General features: G+C 43.1%; 2 protein-coding genes across 6 annotated transcripts in view; both read left to right on the top strand.

Annotated features, from left to right (window-relative positions):
- Positions 1-1,227, top strand: part of LOC139563913 (alkylglycerol monooxygenase-like) — a 54,176-nt gene extending 52,949 nt beyond the window's left edge. For both annotated transcript variants that reach the window (XM_071382924.1, XM_071382925.1), the window contains one exon: positions 613-1,227. In XM_071382924.1, coding sequence (XP_071239025.1) covers positions 613-693 — 81 coding nt within the window. In that variant the 3' untranslated portion in view covers positions 694-1,227. The remainder of the gene's footprint in view (positions 1-612) is intronic.
- Positions 1,228-19,919: 18,692 nt separating this feature from the next.
- Positions 19,920-26,142, top strand: part of LOC139564666 (diacylglycerol kinase beta-like) — a 61,097-nt gene continuing 54,874 nt past the window's right edge. For 3 of the 4 annotated variants that reach the window (XM_071384389.1, XM_071384390.1, XM_071384387.1), the window contains exons 1-2: positions 20,063-20,517; positions 25,334-25,459. In XM_071384389.1, the coding sequence (XP_071240490.1) occupies positions 25,390-25,459 (70 nt within the window). In that variant the 5' untranslated portion in view covers positions 20,063-20,517; positions 25,334-25,389. Of the gene's footprint in view, positions 20,042-20,062; positions 20,518-25,333; positions 25,460-26,142 lie in introns of those variants that run through there. The other variant, XM_071384388.1, reaches the window with a different exon arrangement.

Raw genomic sequence — 26,142 nt, 5'->3', positions numbered from 1 at the left:
GCAGTTTATGGGCCAGATCACAGAGGGAAAGGGGGTCGGGGGAGGAGGGACAGGCGCCACAGGACAGCTTTTGGCAGAATTTTCTGGCATATTCCCCCGTGGCGTTCGACTTCTTGACCCCAACATGAGAGCATCATGGGAGATGACTTTGCCCTACTCCTTAACCTTTGCCGTTCCTTATGTGTCCCGTGCTAATATGTCTGGCTCGCAGTTCTTCTTTCAATCATGTATGAAGTGAAAGATGATGCTGTGTTATTCTTCTCCTTTATCAATTGTGGGGCGGATATAATATCGATCCTTCCTTACTATCCTATGTATCTAGATCTGTCAGTCTGACCATCATGTCCAGTGCACATGAATGAATGCATACAATGGTACACCAAAAATGAGGGTAAGAGAATGAAGCAAATCAAATCTACTTTGAAGCAATCCAGAGTATTTTGGAAACATACGTAAAAAAATGTAACGTTTGTTTGGGGTAAGTGCTCACGAACAGCATCTAGTCCCAACAAGATGTAGGTGTAAAATGAGTCAGTCATTACTCACAGACACCTAATAAAGTAAAGAACAAATTGGCCTAACGCCTCTCCCTCTCTCTCTCTCTCTCTGTAGGCCTTTGTCTCCATCTCCCTGCTGTACTGGGGCCTGCAGACATTCAGCCAATTGATTGCAGTCAAGAAGAAGACAACATGAGCTTGTCAGGTCCCATTGGCTTACTGTACCTGGCTCCATCAAATGTTTGAAGGACTTTAGCCATGACTTTATGTAGCTACACTTTCCCACATATTAACCAACATACAAGCTTCTATGAATCAAATATTATATATAATGTGCATATCTTGCCTCATAATAATATTTGTTTATGTTTTTAATCGGACAAGCATAGTATGTATGAATGGCCATAGGCACTATACCTTTATGGCCACGCTTAGTGTTTCTACGCTTCTTATGGAAGGTAGCTTTTCTGATTTTGTTCAAATTGTACTATTATATGGTGCTATTCAGTGATTGATTGATTACAATCAATGTAATACATTCCTGTTTAGTGAGCCATTGAGAATATTATGAATGACTTTTAAAACTGTATTCACCTACACCTTTACCTGTACAACAAATACCTCCTAAAACTGCAGGGTAACTTTTCCTAGGATCCCTTTTTTCATGACATGTAATACTTCTTAACTCTATATTTTTCAGTTCCATTTTTGACTAAACAGTTTTCTGTTACCAGTCTCACTCATCATTTTAGCTGGTCTGTAGGCCAGCAGTACAGCATGCTCGACTAAATTAGACACATTTCTGGGGGAAAATGCTGTATTAGATATTCATGTATTTTATATAACTGAAACTGTGATTAGTTCGTATTAGGGCATCTGAATAAGTAACACTATAGTAGAAGCCTTCTCTACTTCACTACCATGGGCTGGAAAATAGTTTCAGGATTCTGCACCAGGTGGCACTATTGTTGCCTTAAGACTGCATTCATTTTATAGATAAGGTTGCCCCTAGACTCTGATCTTGGATCAGTTTTGTATTTTCCCAAATAATAGTTAAGGTATGGATTGGAGGAGGAAGATCTGTACCTGGGGTTGCCTAATACAGGTAACTGACAAAATAATAGAAACGCTTGAGTAAACAAGGGATTCAAAGTATATTGAAAACAGGTGCTTCCACACAGGTGTGGTTCCTGAGTTAATTAAGCAATTAACATCCCATCATGCTTAGGGTCTTGTATAAAAAAGCTGGGCTGACCATTATTTTGGCTTCCATGCCTATGTCCCCATAGGATGACAATGCCTCCATCCACAGGGCAAGAGTTGTCACTGGAGCGGTTGTGGGGGCGATACCAGAGAGTGTTTTCCACCACCATCAACAAAACACCAAATGATGGCATTTCTCATGGAAGAATGGTGTCGCATCCCTCCAACAGAGTTCCAGAATATATGCCAAGGTGCATTGAAGCTGTTCTGGCTCGTGGTGGCCCAACGCCCTATTAAGGCACTTCATGTTGGTGTTTCCTTTATTTTGGTAGTTACCTGTACATCACACTGTGGGCAGCTGGCCTGGTCATAGAATTAAAAAAAAAAAAAAAAAAAATGTTGGTACCCTACCCAATAGAAGCCTAGTCAAACTGCAGAAACACGTGAGTAGACTCGTAGGCCTAGGGTACATATCTCTGGTGCCTGTTATTCAATGTCCAATGAGCTGTTCACTTACTTACCATCGGGCATACGGTATCGGAGTATGAGGTCTGATACCTATAGGCTCAGAGACAGTTTCTACCTACAAGCCATCAGACTGCTGAACACTTGAACTGGACTGGCCACCTGCTCTGATTCTCCTCACCTTAGCACACATACATCCACACAGACATACACTTTGTGTACAAAACATTTAGAAAACACTTGCTCTTTCCATGGCATAGACTGACCAGGTGAATCCAGATGAAAGCTATGATCCCTTATTGATGTCACTAAATCCACTTCAATCAGAGTAGATGAAGGGGAGGAAACAGGTTCAAGAAAGATATTTTAGCCTTGAGACAATTGAGACATGGATTGTGTATGTGTGCCATTCAGAGGGTGAATGGGCAAGACAAAATATTTAAGTGCCTTTGAACCGGCTATGATTGTAGGTGCCAAAAACTGCAACGCTGCTGGGGTTTTCAAGCTCAACAGTTTCCCGTATGTATCAAGAATGGTCCACCACCCAAAGGACATCCAGCCAACTTGACAACTGTGGGAAACATTGGAGTCAACATGGATCAGCATCCCTGTCAAACACTTTTGAGACCTTGTGGGTTGGGGTGGAGGAGGGGTGGGGGCAATTCAATATTACGAAGGTGTTCCTAATGTTTGGTACAGTATATTCAGTGTACATACACTGCTCAAAAAAATAAAGGGAACACTAAAATAACACATCCTAGATCTGAATGAATGAAATATTCTTATTAAATACTTTTTTCTTTACATAGTTGAATGTGCTGACAACAAAATCACACAAAAATTATCAATGGAAATCAAATTTATCAACCCATGGAGGTCTGGATTTGGAGTCACACTCAAAATTAAAGTGGAAAACCACACTACAGGCTGATCCAACTTTGATGTAATGTACTTAAAACAAGTCAAAATGAGGCTCAGTAGTGTGTGTGGCCTCCACGTGCCTGTATGACCTCCCTACGCCTGGGCATGCTCCTGATGAGGTGGCGGATGGTCTCCTGAGGGATCTCCTCCCAGACCTGGACTAAAGCATCCGCCAACTCCTGGACAGTCTGTGGTGCAACGTGGCGTTGGTGGATGGAGCGAGACATGATGTCCCAGATGTGCTCAATTGGATTCAGGTCTGGGGAACGGGCGGGCCAGTCCATAGCAGCAATGCCTTCCTCTTGCAGGAACTGCTGACACACTCCAGCCACATGAGGTCTAGCATTGTCTTGCATTAGGAGGAACCCAGGGCCAACCGCACCAACCGAGGATCTCATCTCGGTACCTAATGGCAGTCAGGCTACCTCTGGCGAGCACATGGAGGGCTGTGCGGCCCCCCAAAGAAATGCCACCCCACACCATGACTGACCCACCCCCAAACCGGTCATGCTGGAGGATGTTGCAGGCAGCAGAACGTTCTCCACGGAGTCTCCAGACTCTGTCACGTCTGTCACATGTGCTCAGTGTGAACCTGCTTTCATCTGTGAAGAGCACAGGGCGCCAGTGGCGAATTTTCCAATCTTGGTGTTCTCTGGCAAATGCCAAACGTCCTGCACGGTGTTGGGCTGTAAGAACAACCCCCACCTGTGGTCGTCGGGCCCTCATACCACCCTCATGGAGTCTGTTTCTGACCGTTTGAGCAGACACATGCACATTTGTGGCCTGCTGGAGGTCATTTTGCAGGGCTCTGGCAGTGCTCCTCCTGCTCCTCCTTGCACAAAGGCGGAGGTAGTGGTCCTGCTGCTGGGTTGTTGCCCTCCTACAGCCTCCTCCACGTCTCCTGATGTACTGGCCTGTCTCCTGGTAGCGCCTCCATGCTCTGGACACTACGCTGACAGACACAGCAAACCTTCTTGCCACAGCTCGCATTGAGCCACTTGTGTGGGTTGTAGACTCCGTCTCATGCTACCACTAGAGTGAAAGCTTCGCCAGCATTCAAAAGTGACCAAAACATCAGCCAGGAAGCATAGGAACTGAGAAGTGGTCTGTGGTCACCACCTGCAGAACCACTCCTTTATTGGGGGTGTCTTGCTAATGGCCTATAATTTCCACCTGTTGTCTATTCCATTTGCACAACAGCATGTGAAATTTATTGTCAATCAGTGTTGCTTCCTAAGTGGACATTTTGATTTCACAGAAGTGTGATTGACTTGGAGTTACATTGTGTTGTTTAAGTGTTCCCTTTATTTTTTTGAGCAGTGTATATCCACACAGACACACACATATACATTCATGCTATACACACATCACAACCGCTGCTACCATACTCTTACTATGACTGCTGAATACTGCACAATTTAAACACTTTCCCCCCAATCCCCACTTCTCCCAAACACGTGTAAATATTGGACTATACATTGTGCATTCCTGTATTATACTTATGCACAAAAAAAAAATCTACTGAGCTATTTACTGTACGTATTCTTATATTTTATTATTTCTTGTTGTTGCGTTCGTATCCCGTACATACAACTAATGACACTTGAAACAATGTCTCTGGTTGGTATAGAAGTGTATCAGAGCCACTAGAATCAGCAGCTGATCCCTGGTCCTCTGATGCTACTGTTTGTTTTGTTGTTGTGTGAAAACACTGTGAATTATTCCAAAACATACAGGATAGTAAACTGTCAGACGGCTTCTGTCTCACATATTCCCTCAGCACTGTTTGATATTGCACTGTTGCTTTTCAAAATGCCAGTATTTTACACAGCATATGCCAAATAAAGCTAAATAAAAGATGTGTTCAACTCAGTCAGTAGTATTTACTGCAGGTTGTTTTGGTGTATGAAAGGATATCACATGCACTGTTATTTGGAGATACACAGTTAATAGGCAAGCCTACTCCTTTTTACCTCCAAGGACTTTATTTGTTATGTACATTTTAGCTCTGTGTTTGGTTGATCCTGTCACTTGACCTGGATTTTAACCTTTATTTTAAGCCTTTTACAGAAATGATAATTACACAAAAAAATGAAGCAATTGTCATAGGATGGTGCTGGACCATCTGATCCAGGTCAGGTGACATGATCAACCAAAACACAGGGCCCTTGACTTATGTTCAGAGGTAAACTGGCTCTGGCAGCCAAAACAGCCAAATACTACATCTAAATGTGAATTGATTTTCATTGAGATACGGTTCTAGAAACATAAAGCCCTGTACTTTCATATCAAATCAAAATAATTTCAAAAATGCAAAATATACAGTTTAACACTGTTTTAACAGTGTTTTTCAGTTACAAAACTTTTTTGACATCCTTCCATTACACACAGGTGTTCAGAGACGCTAGATATCTCTTAAGAACAGCTGGTCGTCTCTGCTTTCGTAAACAAGCGCTGTAATGTGGACATTTGGCCATGTGGGGACCTAACCATATAAAGGTGTGCAATAATTTAACATTTTGTTTTTTGAAAATGATTTCTCGTCGATATGAAAGTATCAACGTTTAGACAGAGCATTTGGGCAGCATCAGACCTCTCCCCCTCCAGCATATAGGTACTTGAAACAGCCACGTAGGCACGGATGGACCCGGGCCCACCCACTGGGGAGCCAGGCCCACCCAATCAGATTTAGCAACAAAAAAACATTATTATATTTTTTTTAATGCTCTACTTGTCAGTGTTCCAAATGGGACATTATTTTTGGTTTTACCTAAACATGCAGGTCAGGGTAGGGGATGAGGTTAAGGATAGGGTTTAGGGTAAGGTCGTCCCAAGGATCTCTCTTAGCATCTACCGTTTGAACAGATTTTACCCACAATGCATTTCGCTTTGGAACATGCCATTAGCCTAATGTTCCCCAATTACCATCTTCCCACAAAGCCGGCTTGCCTGTCACAATCTCTGACCAGAAAACATGAAGGACCTCTCTCTATAATTAAGTGGAAAAACAATTAAGCATTAACATTACTTTAGCTTAACTATGTGCGTTTTAATTGATAAACATGATCCGTTTTGGTAGCAACATTAGATCATAAAATGCATGAACAGGAAGGGTAACCTATTTGTACTGGGGGACGTGCAGAATGTTGTTTGGTAACAATCCTATTGCCGGCGTTCCGACCACAAACATTCATTTCTTCTCTTTTCACAGGGGATCAACAATATGCAACTTCGGGATAATATCGGACATTATACAATAAGTAAATGCCTTTCTCATATCCAATGAACAGTTGTAATAAATGTCTCATTTATCAGCAATCATCAGTTGAAACAACAACATCAGTTGAAACAAAACCAGAAGAGTTCTGGCCTGAGGGTCGCAGTAAGTAGGCCTACATTTTTCCCTACAGGTCAGAACGCTTGGCTGCCAAAATTGTATTTTATTTTTCAAATTCTTTCAATTTAGTCTTATTTATTTTTTTATTTTTTTTGTACCTTTATTTAACCAGGTAAAACCCATTGAGGTTAAAAAACTATTTTGCGAGGGTGACCTGGCAAGAAGGCAAAACAGGCAAATAGCAGCGTGTACATAAAACATTACAGAAAAATACAGAATACACACAAAAGACAAAGTGTCACAAGTTAAAGATACAATTGAAGATTAGAAACAACTGCAGTTATCACAAACAGTGTTGTCGATCAGAGTCTTAAAAACAGGCAAAGACACTAACTCCCCTAACTTTAAACTTCTGAAGCATGTCCCAGAGCTGGGGCTGGATATGGCTCGACAACGTACCTCAATCCAGGGATGGAAGATGTCGCTGTACTGCTGCTTATCCCAGTTGACAAATTTAGATGATTTAAATACTGTTCGTTTTTAATTCAACTGCATTTTTCATCCTCATGCTAGGTAGCAGAAGCCACAGCAGCCATTTTGGAATGTCATGTAGAACGTTGCGTTAAACAACAAAGGATAGTCAGCAAAGCAGGCAGCAGAAATGTAACCATCCGAGATATCAAAAGGATAGTTTTAAGGCTATATGGTGTTTTGTTTACATTTACAAACATTTACAAAAATTGAACTAAACCCATGAAGCATTTCTAAGTTATATTCTTCAAGAATCAATTGGTACATATAATTAATTTAAGAGTCCAAAAGTAGTATAACCGGTGTCAGTGTGCTGGCTTACCATGTAGAGCTTCCTCCCTGAACTTGAACCAAGGTCCTCTAACTCGCCAATACACATGACCACCCGCTTGACAACGTACGAGTCGTTTGAGCTATACAAAAGCTCGCTGTGGAGTGATGTTACGATACGCTATTAACTCTGTTGCAGTAGCGTAACCTTTAAATGAGTAGGGCACAAGCTCTGTGACACCGATCAATGTCTCTTTTAGATAGAAATTAAGCTACAACCATAGGCTTCAGAATCCCATTTGACAGGATTACTTCTCCAACTCACTCCACCTATCATCACTTCATGATTGAGACGAGCCAAAGCATACCGTCTCATTTCTAAGAATTTCTCACCTTTCGGAGGCTCTATTGGGAAATAAAGGCATACAAATGCCAGACTCAATGTTTGAATATAATGTGTCAATAGAAGAAGTGTTGCAATTCGTTCTACGTTATGTACAGAGCGTGTAGGCTACATACATTTGCGAGGCTGGTGGTTATGCTGCTTCTAGATGTGTACTGTTTGTCTTTAAATGTCAATTAAGCGTGTTTTCTGTGTATCGGTCTATCATGTATATCTGAAATAGAATCCTAACTATAGGTAGTAGAATTGGGCTTGTTGCATCTCTACACAAAGCTTTGTTAGTTATACGGCTGTGGGAGAATTCTCCCCCTAGGTTTACCCTAATGAAAAAGGAAAGACAATAAGAATAAGCTCTCACCCTTGTGCCAAAGGAAACACAATGCAATTAGGAACAGTCATTTTCGCCTACAAACATAATGACACCTCAATGAAACCTCTGTATATGTTTTCCTCCACTTCCACTTGTTCTGTCTGCGACTTAATACTTCATCACCTTCTCCGCAATGCAATCTGGTTTCAGAGCTGGTCATGGGTGCACCTCAGCCACGCTCAAGGTCATAAACGATATCGTAACCGCCATCGATAGGAAACAATACTGTGCAGCCGTATTCATTGACCTGGCCAAGGCCTTTGACTCTGTCAATCACCACATCCTCATTGGCAGACTCGACAGCCTTGGTTTCTCTAATGATTGCCTCGCCTGGTTCACCAACTACTTCTCTGATCGAGTTCAGTGTGTCAAATCGGAGGGTCTGTTGTCCGGGCCTCTGGCAGTCTCTATGGGGGTGCCACAGGGTTCAATTCTTGGACCGACTCTCTTCTCTGTTTACATCAATGATGTCGCTCTTGCTGCTGGTGATTCTCTGATCCACCTCTACGCAGACGACACTATTCTGTATACTTCTGGCCCTTCTTTTGACACTGTGTTAACAACCCTCCAGGCGAGCTTCAATGCCATACAACTCTCCTTCCGTGGCCTCCAACTGCTCTTAAATACAAGTAAAACCAAATGCATGCTCTTCAACCGATCGCTGCCTGCTCCTGCCCGCCTGTCCAACATCACTACTTTGGACGGCTCTGACTTAGAATATGTGGACACCTACAAATACCTAGGTGTCTGGTTAGACTGTAAACTCTCCTTCCAGACTCACATCAAACATCTCCAATCCAAAGTCAAATCTAGAATTGGCTTCCTATTCCGCAACAAAGCATCCTTTACTCATGCTGCCAAACATACCCTTGTAAAACTGACCATCCTACCAATCCTCGACTTCGGTGATGTCATTTACAAAATAGCCTCCAAAACCCTACTCAATAAATTGGATGCAGTCTATCACAGTGCCATCCGTTTTGTCACCAAAGCCCCATATACTACCCACCACTGCGACCTGTACACTCTCGTTGGCTGGCCCTCGCTTCATACTCGTCGCCAAACCCACTGGTTCCAGGTCATCTACAAGACCCTGCTAGGTAAAGTCCCCCCTTATCTCAGCTCGCTGGTCACCATAGCAGCACCTACCTGTAGCACGCGCTCCAGCAGGTATATCTCTCTAGTCACCCCCAAAACCAATTCTTCCTTTGGACGCCTCTCCTTCCAGTTCTCTGCTGCCAATGACTGGAACGAACTACAAAAATCTCTGAAACTGGAAACACCTATCTCCCTCACTAGCTTTAAGCACCAGCTGTCAGAGCAGCTCATAGATTACTGCACCTGTATATAACCCATCTACAATTTAGCCCAAACAACTACCTCTTTACCTACTGTATTTATTTATTAATTTATTTTGCTCCTTTGCACCCCATTATTTCTGTCTCTACTTTGCACTTTCTTCCACTGCAAACCAACCATTCCATTGTTTTTTTAGTTTTTATTTTACTTGCTGTGTTGTACTCACTTCGCCTCCATGGCCTTTTATATTTTTATTTATTTATACATATATTTGTTTGCCTTCACCTCCCTTATCTCACCTCACTTGCTCACATTGTATATAGACTTATTATTTTTTTTTTTCACTGTATTATTGACTATATGTTTGTTTTACTCCATGTGTAACTATGTGTTGTTGTATGTGTCGAACTGCTTTGCTTTATCTTGGCCAGGTCGCAATTGTAAATGAGAACGTGTTCTCAATTTGCCTACCTGGTTAAATAAAGGTTAAATAAAAAATAAATAAAAATTAGACGGACTGAACTAAATCGTAAATGAATGCAATAAGACTCAGACCGCATGACTGCATGAATGTCCACTTTACTGCATGGCACACCGTGTGCATCTGTTCCCTAGTCCAAGAATACTATGTATCAAGTAGTGACATCACACATTAAGGATGCCCATTGGTGTCAAACCTATTACACGACACCACTATTTGTGAGATTTCCTGTATGAGATGTTACACAGTAATTGTATTGTACCTGAATTGTTTTGTTTTGCCCTCTTCAGTAGCTGCAGTGAGAGACAGCATGTTATACCTGTAGCTGATTTCAACACATCAATGTTTTGTGTTACGACAGCGTCATTTTGTCAGTTGTCGCACGTTTATGATCGAAATTTACAAAAGCCTTTTTTTTCTCTGACTAAAGAAAACATTGTTTCCTCTCCATCTCAGTCTAAAACGATCCAAACAGCTCCACGATAACATCCAACAAATGAAGGTCTTCCACAGGCCCCCGTTTATCACTCGCAGACAGAATTAGTGGGTGAGTAAAGCATCTCTGCATCTCCCGCGGGGAACACCAAGCCTTCAACACAAGATGTCAGCTGTGACATGACCTGCGTCAGTAGCAAACAACATTCTGCTGAAGCCATTTTCTAACTCAGATATGTTGTTCTAACCAGGGTAGCCTAGTGGTTAGAGCGTTGGACAAGTAACCGAAAGGTTGCAAGATTGAATCCCCGAGCTGAAAAGATAAAAATCTGTCGTTCTGCCCCTGAACACGGCAGTTAACCCACTGTTCCTAGGCCGTCATTGAAAATAATAATTTGTTCTTAACTGACTTGCCTAGTTAAATAAATATAAAAATGTGTTTTTCATCACCTTCTTGTGAATTTATAACAGACAGACATCAATAAGAATATGCATAGACACGAATGCTATTTACTGTCATAGTGTCTTCCAAGACTGAAAGCTTCTTCGTCGGGAAGCTTGATTCAATCTCTGGTCTATTCTTGTCTTAAACGTCCCCCACTGAATAATAATAATTCTGAGTAAACGCCTATAGTATGGACAAGAATGGCACAGTGGATTGTAATATACACTATATAAACAAAAGTATGTGGACACCCCTTCAAATGAGTGGATCTGGCTATTTCAGCCACACTCGTTGCTGACAGGTGTATAAAATCGAGCACACAGCCGTGTAATCTCCATAGACAAACATAGGCAGTAGAATGGCCCTTACTGAAGAGCTCAGTGACTTTTAACGTGCCACCTTTCCACCTTTCCAACAAGTCAAATAATTGCCCTGCTAGAGATGCCCTGGTCAACTGTAAGTGCCGTTAATGTGAAGTGGAAATGTCTAGGAGCAACAACGGCTCAGCCGCGAAGTGGTAGGCCACACAAGCTCACAGAATGGGACCGCCAAGTTCTGAAGCGCGTAGCGTGTAAAAATCGTCTGTCCTCGGTTGCAACACTCACTACCGAGTTTCAAACTGTCTCTGGAAGCAACGTCAGCACAAGAACTGTTTGTCAGGATCTTCATGAAATGAGTTTCCATGGTTGAGCAGCTGCACTAAAGTCTAAGATCACCATGCACAATGCCAAGCGTCGGCTGGAGTGGTGTAAAACACGCTGCCATTGGACTCTGGAGCAGTGGAAACACATTCTCTGGAGTAATGAATCACGCCTCACCATCTGGCAGTCCGACATTTAGCGGATGCTAGGAGAATGCTACCTGCCTGAATGCATAGTGCCAACTGTAAGGTTAGGTGGAGGAAGAATAATGCTCTAGGGCTATTTTTCATGTTTCGGGCTAGTCCCATTAGTTCCAGTGAATGGAAAGCTTAATGCTACATCATACAATGACATTCTAGATGATTCTGTGCTTCCAACTTTGTGGCAACAGTTTGGGGAAAGCCCTTTCCTGTTCCAGCATGACAATTCCCCCGTGCACAAATCAAATCAAATCAAATCAAATTTTATTTGTCACATACACATGGTTAGCAGATGTTAATGCGAGTGTAGCGAAATGCTTGTGCTTCTAGTTCCGACAATGCAGTAATAACCAACAAGTAATCTAACCTAACAATTCCACAACTACTACCTTATACACACAAGTGTAGAGGGATAAAGAATATGTACATAAAGATATATGAATGAGTGATGGTACAGAACGGCATAGGCAAGATGCAGTAGATGGTATAGAGTACAGTATATACATATGAGATGAGTAATGTAGGGTATGTAAACATAAAGTGGCATAGTTTAAAGTGGCTAGTGATACATGTATTACATAAAGATGGCAAGATGCAGTAGATGATATAGAGTACAGTATATACATATACATATGAGATGAGTAATGTAGGGTATGTAAACATTATATTAAGTGGCATTGTTTAAAGTGGCTAGTGGTACATTTTTACATAATTTCCATCAATTCCCATTCCCAAATCAAAGTCCATACAGAAATGGTTTGTCGAGATCGGTGTGGAAGAACTTGACTGGCCTGCACAGAGCCCTGACCTCAACCCCATTGAACACATTTAGGATGAATTGGAACGCCAACTGCGTACTCCCAACATCAATGCCCGACCTCACTAATGCTCGTGTGGCTGACTGGAAGCAAGTCCCTGCAGCAATGTTCCAACATGTAGTGGAAAGCCTTCCCAGAAGACTGGAGGCTGTTATAGCAGCAAAGAGGGGACCAACTCCATATTAATGCCCTTGACTTTGGAATGAGATGTTCGACGAGCAGGTGTCCACACACTTTTGGTCATGTAGTGTTCTGTAGCTTAATCTCCCCTCCATTGCTTCCCTGCTCTCAGCATTAGGAGATGAATTACAGACACTGCATTTTCTTCCTACATCACTGACTCTCTATGAAGATAACATTATGCCAGTGTGATATCATCAAAGCACTTGTGTGAGTCTAAGAGTGTTCCGCTCAGTCGACCAACACTAACTCACGTTAGCAGTCAGCTGAAACACACTGTGGCATTCCCCTGTGCAATGCATTTCAGTATCTCTCACATCTGACATGTCAGTAATTGCAGGATATGCTGTCTGAAATAGCCGTAACACCTTTCCAACATCGATAGCCATATAGTAAGAAACTAAAACAACATCAGCTAACTCTCTCTCCTCTGCTCTCATCCTTTTAGACCTATCGGCTGCCTTTGATACTGTGAACCATCAGATCCTCCTCTCCACCCTCTCCGAGTTGGGCATCTCCGGCGCGGCCCACGCTTGGATTGCGTCCTACCTGACAGGTCGCTCCTACCAGGTGGCGTGGTGAGAATCTGTCTCCGCACCACGTGCTCTCACCACTGGTGTCCCCCAGGGCTCTGTTCTAGGCCCTCTCCTATTCTCGCTATACACCAAGTCACTTGGCTCTGTCATATCCTCACATGGTCTCTCCTATCATTGATATGCAGACGACACACAATTAATCTTCTCCTTTCCCCCTTCTGATAACCAGGTGGCGAATCGCATCTCTGCATGTCTGGCAGACATATCAGTGTGGATGACGGATCACCACCTCAAGCTGAACCTCGGCAAGACGGAGCTGCTCTTCCTCCCGGGGAAGGACTGCCCGTTCCATGATCTCGCCATCACGGTTGACAACTCCATTGTGTCCTCCTCCCAGAGTGCTAAGAACCTTGGCGTGATCCTGGACAACACCCTGTCGTTCTCAACTAACATCAAGGCGGTGACCCGTTCCTGTAGGTTCATGCTCTACAACATTCGCAGAGTACGACCCTGCCTCACACAGGAAGCGGCGCAGGTCCTAATCCAGGCACTTGTCATCTCCCGTCTGGATTACTGCAACTCGCTGTTGGCTGGGCTCCCTGCCTGTGCCATTAAACCCCTACAACTCATCCAGAACGCCGCAGCCCGTCTGGTGTTCAACCTTCCCAAGTTCTCTCACGTCACCCCGCTCCTCCGCTCTCTCCACCGGCTTCCAGTTGAAGCTCGCATCCGCTACAAGACCATGGTGCTTGCCTACGGAGCTGTGAGGGGAACGGCACCTCCGTACCTTCAGGCTCTGATCAGGCCCTACACCCAAACAAGGGCACTGCGTTCATCCACCTCTGGCCTGCTCGCCTCCCTACCTCTGAGGAAGTACAGTTCCCGCTCAGCCCAGTCAAAACTGTTCGCTGCTCTGGCACCCCAATGGTGGAACAAACTCCCTCACGACGCCAGGTCAGCGGAGTCAATCACCACCTTCCGGAGACACCTGAAACCCCACCTCTTTAAGGAATACCTAGGATAGGATAAAGTAATCCTTCTAACCCCCCCCCCCCCCTTAAAAGAGTTAGATGCACTATTGTAAAGTGGTTGTTCCACTGGATATCATAAGGTGAATGCACCAATTTGTAAGTCGCTCTGGATAAGAGCGTCTGCTAAATGACTTAAATGTAAATGTAAATGTAATTTGGGGATATGATATAATTATGGATATCTAATAGATGTGTTCTTTTTCTGGGGTTTTCTTCTTCTACGGCACCAGCCAACAGATGGACAGAGCAAATGTGATTTTTCTTCTCCCACTGCCATAAAATGTTCTAGTGACTCATGTTATGGTTATAGCCTTGTGCTACCAACTGTCAGCATGGCACTGGAAGGAGTAGTACACATACCACACACACACACACACACACACACACACACACACACACACACACACACACACACACACACACACACACACACACACACACACACACACACACACACACACACACACACACACACACACACACACACACACACACACACACACATTCGATAGGACACATCGATCAGACAAAGCTCCACTACCCCATCCCATCCATCTTCAATCTCTCCAAACCATAACTCTGTCTTGTCTTGTGCTCTTGTGCCCTGTCTTATACTGTAGAATTGAGTGATGGATGGTGAGATGAAGAAGTTGAGAGAATATAGAGGCCTATTTGGAACGAGTGATGACATGAGGACAGTGTGGAGGAGGTCTGTGGAGAACAACTGTCAATCCCTTCAAAGTTCATGCTCCCATGCACCTCTCTGTGGGCATTTACACAGTGTGAGGCCCAACTGTCCAATAGGTAACTATCAAAACAGACCGCCAGCCACTAGGGACCCGTATTGTAGTTGCTGGAGTATACTGGGGATGGCACTTATGTAATATCCTATTATTATACACAGCCAGCCAGCCATACTAGATCGCCAATCAGCGGTCTACTCACATGAATATGTTTAATGACCGGTATACGCCCACACCATTCTGTTTGTTGGAGTACGCCTACACCATTCCAACAGAGAAAAGCTTATTTTTAACATATTTAATTAAAAATAATTAGAAAGGGAAACTATTTCACTCATATTGTAATTAATTACAGGTCATATTTCATAGAAATCTGGAAACACTGAACAGTTACTTTATATATACCTTATATAATGTGTTTACAGTATACGGCTTATATACAGTTGAAGTCAGAAGTTTACATACAGCTTAGCCAAATACATTTAAACTCAGTTTTTCACAATTCCTGACATGTAATCCTAGTAAAAATCCCATGTCTTAGGTCAGTTAGGATCACAACTTTACTTTAAGAATGTGAAATGTCAGAATAATTGTAGAGAGAATGATTTTGATTTTATTTCTTTCATCACATTCCCAGTGGGTCAGAAGTTTACATACACTCAATTTGTATTTTGTAGCATTGCCTTTAAATAGTTGAACTTGGGTCGAACGTTTCGGGTAGCCTTCCACAAGCTTCCCACAATAAGTTGGGTGAATGTTGGCCCATTCCTCCTGACAGAGCTGGTGTAACTGAGTCAGGTTTGTAGGCCTCTTTGCTCGCACCCGTTTTTTCAGTTCTGCCCACAAAGTTTCTATAGGATTGAGGTCAGGGCTTTGTGATGGCCACTCCAAAACCTTGACTTTGTTGTCTTTAAGCCATTTTGCCACAACTTTGGAAGTATGCTTGGGGTCATTGTCAATTTGGAAGACCCATTTGCGACTAAGCTTTAACTTTCTGACTGATGTCATGAGATGTTGCTTCAATATATCCAAATAATTTTCCTGCCTCATGATGCCATCTATTTTGTGAAGAGCAGCAGTCTCTCCTGCAGCAAAGCAACCCCACAACATGATGCTGCCACCCCCGTGCTTTACGGTTGGGATGGTGTTCTTCAGCCTGCAAGCCTCCCCCTTTTTCCTCCAAACATAACAATGATCATTATGGCCAAACAGTTCTATTTTTGTTTAATACGACCAGAGGACATTTCTCCAAAAAGTACGATCTTTGTCCCCATGTGCAGTTGCAAACCGTAGTCTGGCTTTTTTATGGCGGTTTTGGAGCACTGGCTTCTTCCTTGCTGAGTGGCCTTTCAGGTTATGTTGATATAGGAATTGTTATACTGTGGATATAGATATTTTTGTACCTGTTTCCTCCAGCATATTCACAAGGTCCTTTGCTGTTGTTCTGGGATTGATTTGCACTTTTCGCACCAAAGTACGTTCATCTCTAGGAGACAGAACGCGTCTCCTTCCTGAGCGGTATGACGGCTGCGTGGTCCCATGGTGTTAATACTTGCATACTATTGTTTGTACAGATGAACGTGGTACCTTCAGGCGTTTGGAAATTGCTCCCAAGGAAGAACCAGATTTGTGGAGGTCTTGGCTGATTTCTTTTGATTTCCCCATGATGTCAAGCAAAGAGGCACTGAGTTTGAAGGTAGGCCTTGAAATACATCCACCTCCAATTGACTCAAATGATGTCAATTATATTATCACAAGCTTCTAAAGCTATGACATCATTTTCTGGAATTTTCCAAGCTGTTTAAAGGCACAGTCAACTTAGTGTATGTAAACTTCTGACCCACTGGAATTGTGATACAGTGAATTATAAGTGAAATAATCTGTCTGTAAACAATTGTTGGAAAAATTACCTGTGTCATGCACAAAGTAGATGTCCTAACCGACTTGCCAAAACTATAGTTTGTTAACAAGAAATTTGTGGAGTGGTTGAAAATCGAGTTTTAATGACACCAACCTAAATGTATGTAAACTTCCGACTTCAACTGTATAGTTTATAGCTTTATCATATTGCTCTATATTTGCTAAGTAATAATATTGATTACTAAGCCCACAGGCTAAAGCCTCATCTGTGTGGTGGATGATCTACGGAAGACAAAACTCAATTATAGTGATGCTAAGATCAATAACGATTGTGTCAGGAAGTGGAATGACGTAGGTCTAGTCTATGCCCTGGCTCATACTTTGCTTGAGTGACTATTCATCACCACGGCGACTGACTGTTTTCATTCATAGTTGGGATGACGTAAGCACGGCATGTTGATCGTATGCAATTTTATTAGCAGTTACGTAGTGGGGCTTTTATGTCGTTCAGCCGCCATTGTTTTGGTCTGCGTCACTGGATCCAGACATAGCATGGATGGGTGATGCGTGTGCGTGGATGCTCCCTCCAAAAAGAAGCCAGCCACTACCACCCTACTAAACTCAGCAAAAAAAGAAACGTCCCTTTTTCAGGACCCTGTCTTTCAGAGATAATTCATAAAAATCAAAATAACTTCACATTGTAAATGGTTTCCCATGCTTGTTCAATGAACCATAAACAATTAATGAACATGCACCTGTGGACACTAACAGCTTACAGATGGTAGGCAATTATGGTCACAGTTATGAAGACTTAGGACACTAAAGAGGCCTTTCTACTGACTCTGAAAAACACCAAAAGAAAGATGCCCAGGGTCCCTGTTCATCTGCGTGAACGTGCCTTAGGCATGTTGCGAGGAGGCATGAGGACTGCAGATGTGGCCAGGGCAAATTGCGATGTCCGTACTGTGAGACACCTAAGACAGCGCTACAGGGAGACAGGACGGACAGCTGATCATCCTCACAGTGGCAGACTATGTGTAACAACACCTGCACAGGATCGGTACATCCAAACATCACACCTGCGGGACAGGTACAGGATGGCAACAACAACTGCCCAAGTTACACCAGGAACGCACAATCCCTCCATCAGTGCTCAGACTGTCCGCAATAGGCTGAGAGAGGCTGGACTGAGAGCTTGTAGGCCTGTTGTAAAGCAAATCCTCACCAGACATCACTGGCAACAACGCCGCCTATGGGCACAAACCCACCGTCGCTGGACCAGACAGGACTGGCAAAAAGTGCTCTTCACTGACGAGTCGCGTTTTTGTCTCACCAGGGGGGATGATCGGATTCGCGTTTTTCGACGAAGGAATGAGCGTTACACTGAGGCCTGTACTCTGGAGTGGGATCAATTTGGAGGTGGAGGGTCCGTCATGGTCTGGGGCGGTGTGTCAAAGCATCATCGGACTGAGCTTGTTGTCATTGCGGGCAATCTCAACGCTGTGCGTTACAGGGAAGACATCCTCCTCCCTCATGTGGTACCCTTCCTGCAGACTCATCCTGACATGACCCTCCAGCATGACAATGCCATCAGCCGTACTGCTCGTTCTCTGCGTGATTTCCTGAAAGACAGGAATATCAGTGTTCTGCCATGGCCAGCGAAGAGCCCGGATCTCAATCCCATTGAGCACGTCTGGGACCTGTTGGATCGGAGGGTGAGGGCTAGGGCCATTCCCCCCAGAAATGTCTGGGAACTTGCAGGTGCCTTGGTGGAAGAGTGAGGTAACATCTCACAGCAAGAACTGGCAAATCTGGTGCAGTCCATGAGGAGGAGATGCACTGCAGTACTTAATGCAGCTGGTGGCCACACCAGATACTGACTGTTACTTTTGATTTTGACCCCCTCTTTGTTTCCTGGACACATTATTCAATTTCTGTTAGTCACATGTCTGGAACTTGTTCAGTTTATGTTTCAGTTGTTGAATCTTGTTATGATCATACAAATATTTACACATGTTAAGTTTGCTGAAAATATATGCAGTTGACAGTGAGAGGACATTTCTTTTTTTGCTGAGTTTATATACAATAATTGCACAGTCATGGGTTAGCACTGACATACCCTGTATAGTAAATCCATATTCAATTTGAAACCTGGAGTGGAATGTGACAAGTACATGTTCTTTATTGCTGATAAAATGTGATAAACAACTGCTAGGGAATGGTATGTTCTCTACGTCAATGTGATGCGCATTCTCCCAACCCCCGACTGTCACATGGGAGAAAATGTCAATACCTAGACTGGAGCCAGGCCCACTGGCAAACAACACAAATACCCTTGGCCTCGGTCGGCTAAAGACTGAGAGAGAGCCTGTAAGTGTTTCTGAAAACATAAACGGTATTGGCAGATTTGGCACATTGGTCAATGATTTCGCCTCTATTTTCACTCATCGTTTCAGGGATCTGATATTCAATTCAATACACTGAGACCTTAGTGTCAAATGAGACAGCCATTATTTGGAAGGTTGTGTGAAAGGTGTGGGGGCGATAGATAGCTGACTACGTGTAATCCGAGGCTGTTAAATGAATTGGTGGGTATTAGCTTTGGTCCAAATAGCAGAGTAGACTGCTGGGAGGCATAGTGTTTTGTCCGACATGTTCTCTCTTTTGTAAGGCTGGTATATAACACCAGCAAGTTGTTCATTCTGTATGAGTAGAAATAATGTCGCTGCTTTTCAGCAATAGCTATTATTGTATTCATATGTTGTGTGCTTCCTTGGTGAACACATGTCGTCAAACTATAATATATTGTGGCTCTCCAGTCTTTTCCCTTTGCATTTCAGCTACAGCCATAGAAAACATGTACTGTATTTGAGGTATCTAAAATGTCAAGGGCCCTGCCTATCCTTTTTCCTATTGATTCTGAATGTAATTGGCCTTGGGCTGCTGTTAAATAGCCCTCCACAGCTGCAGCACCACAGTGATGAGAGAATATTACTCCTGATTCATGTCTGTTGAACACGACACCCCCTCCCCTAGACCCCCGGCCCCTGCCCCTTTCACATCCCATCAGTTCAATCAAGAGGTATTCCCACAGGTCGCCGCGGTTACCACCTGCCTGCTGAATGCTAATGGCGACACGCGCCACGGCAACGGGAGAGAGAGACCGAAAGAAAGAAAGTGAGGGAGAGGGAAAGCATGAGAGAGTGGGAGAGAGAGTGAGGAAGAGAGAGAGGGAGGGAGAGAGAGAGTGGGAGAGTGGGAGAGAGAGAGAGAGAGAGCGGGAGAGAGAGAGCGGGAGCTCAGGACATCAGCCTCACCAGGGAATAGAGGGGGAGCAGAAAGAGGAGGAGAGGAGGGATAAGGGTGACGTAAGCAGTGAGTATGAGAACTGATTATCATTGCGGACAAGCGGTAGATCGTTCTGTGCTTTTTATCACTCTCTCCCTCTCTCTCTCACTCACACACACACACTCACCCTTTTTCTATTGGAGTTTCTATCCTCTATCCTGCTTCTGAACAAGCACACACTTAGACACACAAACACACACAAACACAGCCACACACAGATACTCTTACACACACAGCAGAGAGGGGGGGTCTAACACACACACACACAAACACACACAAACACACACACACACACACACACACACACCATCTGATGACAAACCCTCTACGCTCTCCTCCAGTACATTCAGCGGGGACATGATGTGAGTGAGTGTGTGTATTTGTATGTGAGCGTGTGAGAAAGAGCAAGATGCGTGTGTGTGAGAGTGTGTAAGCGTCATCTGTAAACATCTGTCTGGAAGACTACTCCCTGCTCCCGGCAGTTTGCCTTGGCTATCCAGCAGGTGAGTATCATCTTGATACTGCATTCTATTCTTTGTCCGTTCATTGACTGTATGTGAGTGTGTATATAGTGTGTGTGTGTAATGTAGTGGGTGTATTTGTTAATGTGTAGTGTAAGCTACTCTCTAGTTGTATCGCTCGTGTCTCTTGCAGTAGAATCCTCTACCGGGCGTGATATAACCAATGAATTCATTGATAGATACTGAGATTAAGAGAGAGGAGGACAGCAACAGTGTTTGATAACCTACTGTTGCACCACTGGAAATGAATCAAGCCTATCAGTATCACAGTGCTGCTACTATAGATACTGTACACTGCTCGTGGAATTAGACTCGCAGCATTGAGAAATGTGCTATAGGGTTGAAATACTGCTGTGCTAATGTCGTTGCAGTTCTATGGACATTATGATGAGGATATGTGCATTATACTGTATGTATATCAGTGGAGGCTGGTGGGAGGAGCTATAGGAGGACGGGCTCATTGTAATGGAATGGAATGGTCTAAATGGAAGGGAGTCAAACGTGGTTTCCATATGTTTTATGTGTTTGATACCGTTCCATTTATTCCATTCCAGCCATTACGTTGAGCCCGTCCTCCTATAGCTCCTCCCACCAGCCTCCACTGATGTAAACGGATTATAAACAATAGAGAATGAGAATCATTTTGAGAATGTTTCTTTTCTGTGTATCTAACACTCATATAGGGAATGGATTGTAAATGTGAATTACAAGACAAATATAACAACTAGTATTTATCATAGCAATAAGTATAAGTCCTAGAGAGGGATTGCAGAGTAGCGATATGTATTTGTCACACAAGCAATAGATCAAAGATTATGGGAGGGAGTACAATGCCTATAGCGATTCGATTGACTACTGTGATTTTTCGCAGTCTAAATAGCATAATAATGCATACATGGCACCACATTATAGTCTATTTAGCCACAGATGCTGAATGTATTTCAGAGATATACAGTATATTCTTCTTCAGTCATCTGTCTATACTGTACAATTGCATCGATAATGTATATAGAGTGCATTCGGAAAGTATTCAGACCCCTTTACTTTTCCCACATTTTATTACACTACAGCCTTATTCTAAAATTGATTTACACACAATAACCCATAATGGAAATTTTTGCACATTTATAAAAAATAAAACAATTGAAATATCACATTTACATAAGTATTCAGATCCTTTACTCAGTACTTTGTTGAAGCAAAGCTATCATTCGCTATCATCCAGAAGGCGAGGTCAGTACAGGTGCGCCAAAGCTGGGACCGAGAGACTGAAAAACAGCTTCTATCTCAAGGCCATCAGACTGTTAAACAGCCATCACTAGCACAGAGAGGCTGCTGCCTATAGGCATAGACTAGAAATCACTGGCCACTTTAAGGAATGGAACACTAGGCACTTTAATAATGTTTACCTATCTGGTATTACTCATCTCATATGTATATACGGTATTCTCTACTATTCTACGGCATCTTATTCACTTAATAATGTTTACATATCTTGCATTACTCATCTCATATATATATACTGTATTCTATACTATTCACGGTATCTTAGTCACTTAATGTTTACATATCTTGCATTACTCATCTCATATGTATATACTGTTTTCTATACTATTCTACTGTATCTTAGTCCGTTCCACTCTGACATCGCTCGTCTGTATGTATATAGTTTTAATTCATTACTACTTGGATTTGTGTGTATTGGGTATATGTTGTGAAATTGGTTAGATATTACTTGTTAGATATTACTGCACTGTCGGAGCTAGAAGCACAAGCATTTCGCTACACCCACAATGACATCTGCTAATCACTTGTATGTGACCAATCACATTTGATTTGATTTGATTTGAAGCACCTAGCCTCAAGTCTAATTGGGTATGACACTACAAGCTTGGCACACCTGTATTTGGGGAGTTTCTCCCATTTTTCTCTGCAGATCCTCTAAAGCCTTGTCAGGTTGGATGGGGAGCGTCGCTGCACAGCTATTTTCAGGTCTCTCCAGAGATCTTAGATCGGGTTCAAATCCGGGCTCTGGCTGGGCCAGTCAAGGACATTCAGAGACTTGTCCCGAAGCCACTCGTCTTGGCTCTGTGCTTAGGGTCGTTATCCTGTTGAAAGGTGAACCTTCGCCCCAGTCTGAGGTCCTGAGAGCTCTGGAGCAGGTTTTCATCAAGGACATCGTCCATCTTTCCCTCGATGCTGACTAGTCTTCCAGTCCCTGCCGCTGAAAAACATCCCCACTGCATGATGCTGCCACCATACCTGGATGGTGCCAGGTTTCCTCCAAACGTGACGCTTAACATTGAGGCCAAAGATTTCAATCTTGGTTTCATCAGACCAGAGAATCTTGTTTCTCATGGTCTGAGAGTCCTTTAGGTGCCTTTTTGCAAACTCCAAGCATGCTGTCATGTGCCTTTTACTGAGGAGTGGCTTCCGTCTGGCCACTCTACCATAAAGGACTGATTGGTGGAATGCTGGAGAGATTATTGACCTTCTGGAAGGTTCTCCCTTCTCCACAGAGGAACTCTGGAGCTCTGTCAAAGTTACCATCGGGTTCTTGGTCACCTCTCTGACCAAGGTCCTTCTCCCCTGATTGCTCAGTTTGGCCGGGCGGCCAGCTCTAGGAATAGTCTTGGTTCCAAACTTCTTCCTTTTAAGAAATGATGGAGGCCACTGTGTTCTTGGGGACCTTCAATGCTGCAGACATTTTTTGGTACCCTTCCCCAGATCTGTGCCTCGACACAATCTTGTCTCTGAGCTCTACGGACAATTCCTTCAACCTCATGGCTTGGTTTTTGCTCTGACATGCACTATCAACTGTGGGACCTTTATATAGACAGGTGTATGCCTTTCCAAATCATGTCCAATCAACTGAATTTACCACAGGTGGACTCAAATCAAGTTATGGAAACATCTCAAGGATGATCAATGGAAACAGGATGCACCTGAGCTTTATTTCGAGTCTCATAGCAAAGGGTCTGAATACATGCCTTATTTATCATAAAAACCTGTTTTAATTTTGTCATTATGGGGTATACATTGATGAGAAAAATTATAATTTACTCATTTTAGAATAAGGCTGTAACGTAACAAAATGTGGAAAAAGGGAAGGGTTCTGAATACTTTCCGAATGCACCGTACGTGTCCATGCATATTCAAGTGTCTCAGGGGTTCCTTAAGGTTAGACATGTGCGTTTACTATGGGTATGTTCAGGACATCCACATACAAACTATGCCCGTACACAGATACACATATATGCGCAGACACACACATGCACGCACACACGCATGCACTCATACTAGTACACACACGGATGATTCCATGCCAGCTCTTTCATTAGGAAATAGTTGTGAACTGAGGGGGGGAAATACTGTCACATGCACTTGTTGCTGTGAAGTTTTATAATTGGTCAGAGGGAATTGGGTCATAAAGGAAGGAAGCTGGCTCTGAGACTAACACAGGTGCATTAAGAGAGCAGGGAGCAGTGGAACATTCAGCTTCAGTAGTCCACAGAACACAATACTCTAGGCTATATACTGTAGCAACCGACTACCCCAAAATACTCATGCACACACACACTCACACATTTTTTTAATTCCCTTACATGAATGTGTAATGCTTTTTGAACCCTTCTCAGTAGTTACAGTAGTTACAATGTAGAACGGATTAAGTTTACAGTAAGCATATCTTGTTTTTTTTGTGTGTGTGTGTGTGTGTGTGTGTGTGTGTGTGTGTGTGTGTGTGTGTGTGTGTGTGTGTGTGTGTGTGTGTGTGTGTGTGTGTGTGTGTGTGTGTGTGTTGGTGGGGGGGCTCTACAGCAAGGGAAAAGTGGCATAACATCCCCTCTTTTCTGACACTGTCCAATCTTCTGTCACCATGGCATTGTCCATAATCAGTGATGCCAGCTGGCTGTCCCCTGGCAGCCAGCCCATCATTCTGTTGTTGTCAACAGGACACGCAGCAGTCCTGGACAATCATGACTTAAACTCTTACATGTCCCTTATACTGTCTGTCATAAATGCTTCTTTACACATAAACTAAATGTTGTCCTAGGTACAGCTGTAGGATCTTAATTTGAGCCAGTTTGCTAAAGCAGGCAACAGGAAATGTGAATTATAATTAATGGACATTTTTGTAGGGGTTGATATATTTCTTATAAGGGAAAACAAAGTCTGAAATTTCAGCATTTTTAAACCTCAATTACAATACATGTTTTAAATGTCCTGCATTGCAGGAAAGCTCTCCTGCAACAGGGTGATCAAATTAAGCTCCTACATCTGTAAGTAAGACATATGTCAAATAATGCAGTGAGTTGGTGAGTTCATGTTGGACATTGACATGCCAGTTAGAAAATTACTAGCTAGCTATAGCACATATTGCTGGATAGGACATGGTTGCATTAGCTTGGCTGTCAGTCATACCAAGATTAATGTACTTGTCTGATGTAATACTTATGATAGCATGAAAAATGATTGATTAGGGGATTCAGTAAGTATTATGAATCAAACAAGTCCCTAGCCTCAGTCTCTAATTGACTGACAGACTGACTGATATACTTTTTGGTTACAGATGGACATAAGCATTTCTTGGTTTCTCCTAAACTAAACTATACTATACTATACTATACTATAGCAATGTAATGATGTGAGGATCAATATACAATAATGTTATGCAATTTTATGACCAGTGATGATGGAATGAATGTCAGAACCCAAACCAAATATCTTTCTGTTAACAGCCTGCCACAAGAGACTATAATGAAAGAGGCCTAACAACTTTTTCTATGTTCTGTTCCAGAGAGTGGACTGTTGGCTGATAGTTTGGGGATGTGAGGGAGAAGAGGACTCATCACAATGACCAACCAGGACAAGTGGGTCACTCTGACCCCAGCTGAATTCTCCCTTCTGCAGGAGTACGCTCAATGTAAGTCTGTGTCTCTGACAGTGGGTGTGAGTGTGTGAGCGTTTGTGTGTGTGTGTGTGTGTGTGTGTGTGTGTGTGTGTGTGTGTGTGTGTGTGTGTGTGTGTGTGTGTGTGTGTGTGTGCGTGCGTGCGTGCGTGCGTGCGCGTGCGTGCGCGTGTGTGTGCACGTGTACACCGCCACTTTACGCTCGCAATCAAGTTTAAACTTCATTGAAAATTGAATCTAGTCAGGTATAAAATGTGACACTGGATTAGTAAACTGCTGTTGATCCCATCTCAGGAGTATGTCCTGATCCACCTCATACAGAGAGAGATTTTACCTACTGCTTGACTATGGCAGGATAACAGAGCCCAGTTACTGTAATGGTGACTGCTTAAGAGCAGAGAATGTCTCCATGCACTGGCACTGCGTTACGAAACCCAGCCTAATCCAACTTGATTTGGTGTAAAGCTCAAACAGTACAAAACCCCCTCTTTCTCTGATGACTTGGAATCATCCATATGTCTGTAATCTGTTATTGGAGCCCCTTGCTGATTTTGCAGAAATACCAGCTCAAGCATTACATCTGTCTGGTGCTCTGGTGCTGTTTATGTTAAAACATGATCAATCATAACACAAAAGCATCCCCTGCAGGCCAAAGAGCGTTATGAACGTCTTGAAGTTATTTTCAAGAATGTTACTGC

Source organism: Salvelinus alpinus, chromosome 35 (assembly GCF_045679555.1).
Source record: "Salvelinus alpinus chromosome 35, SLU_Salpinus.1, whole genome shotgun sequence".
NCBI lineage: Eukaryota > Metazoa > Chordata > Actinopteri > Salmoniformes > Salmonidae > Salvelinus > Salvelinus alpinus.
This window is presented reverse-complemented; position numbering and strand designations above follow the sequence as displayed.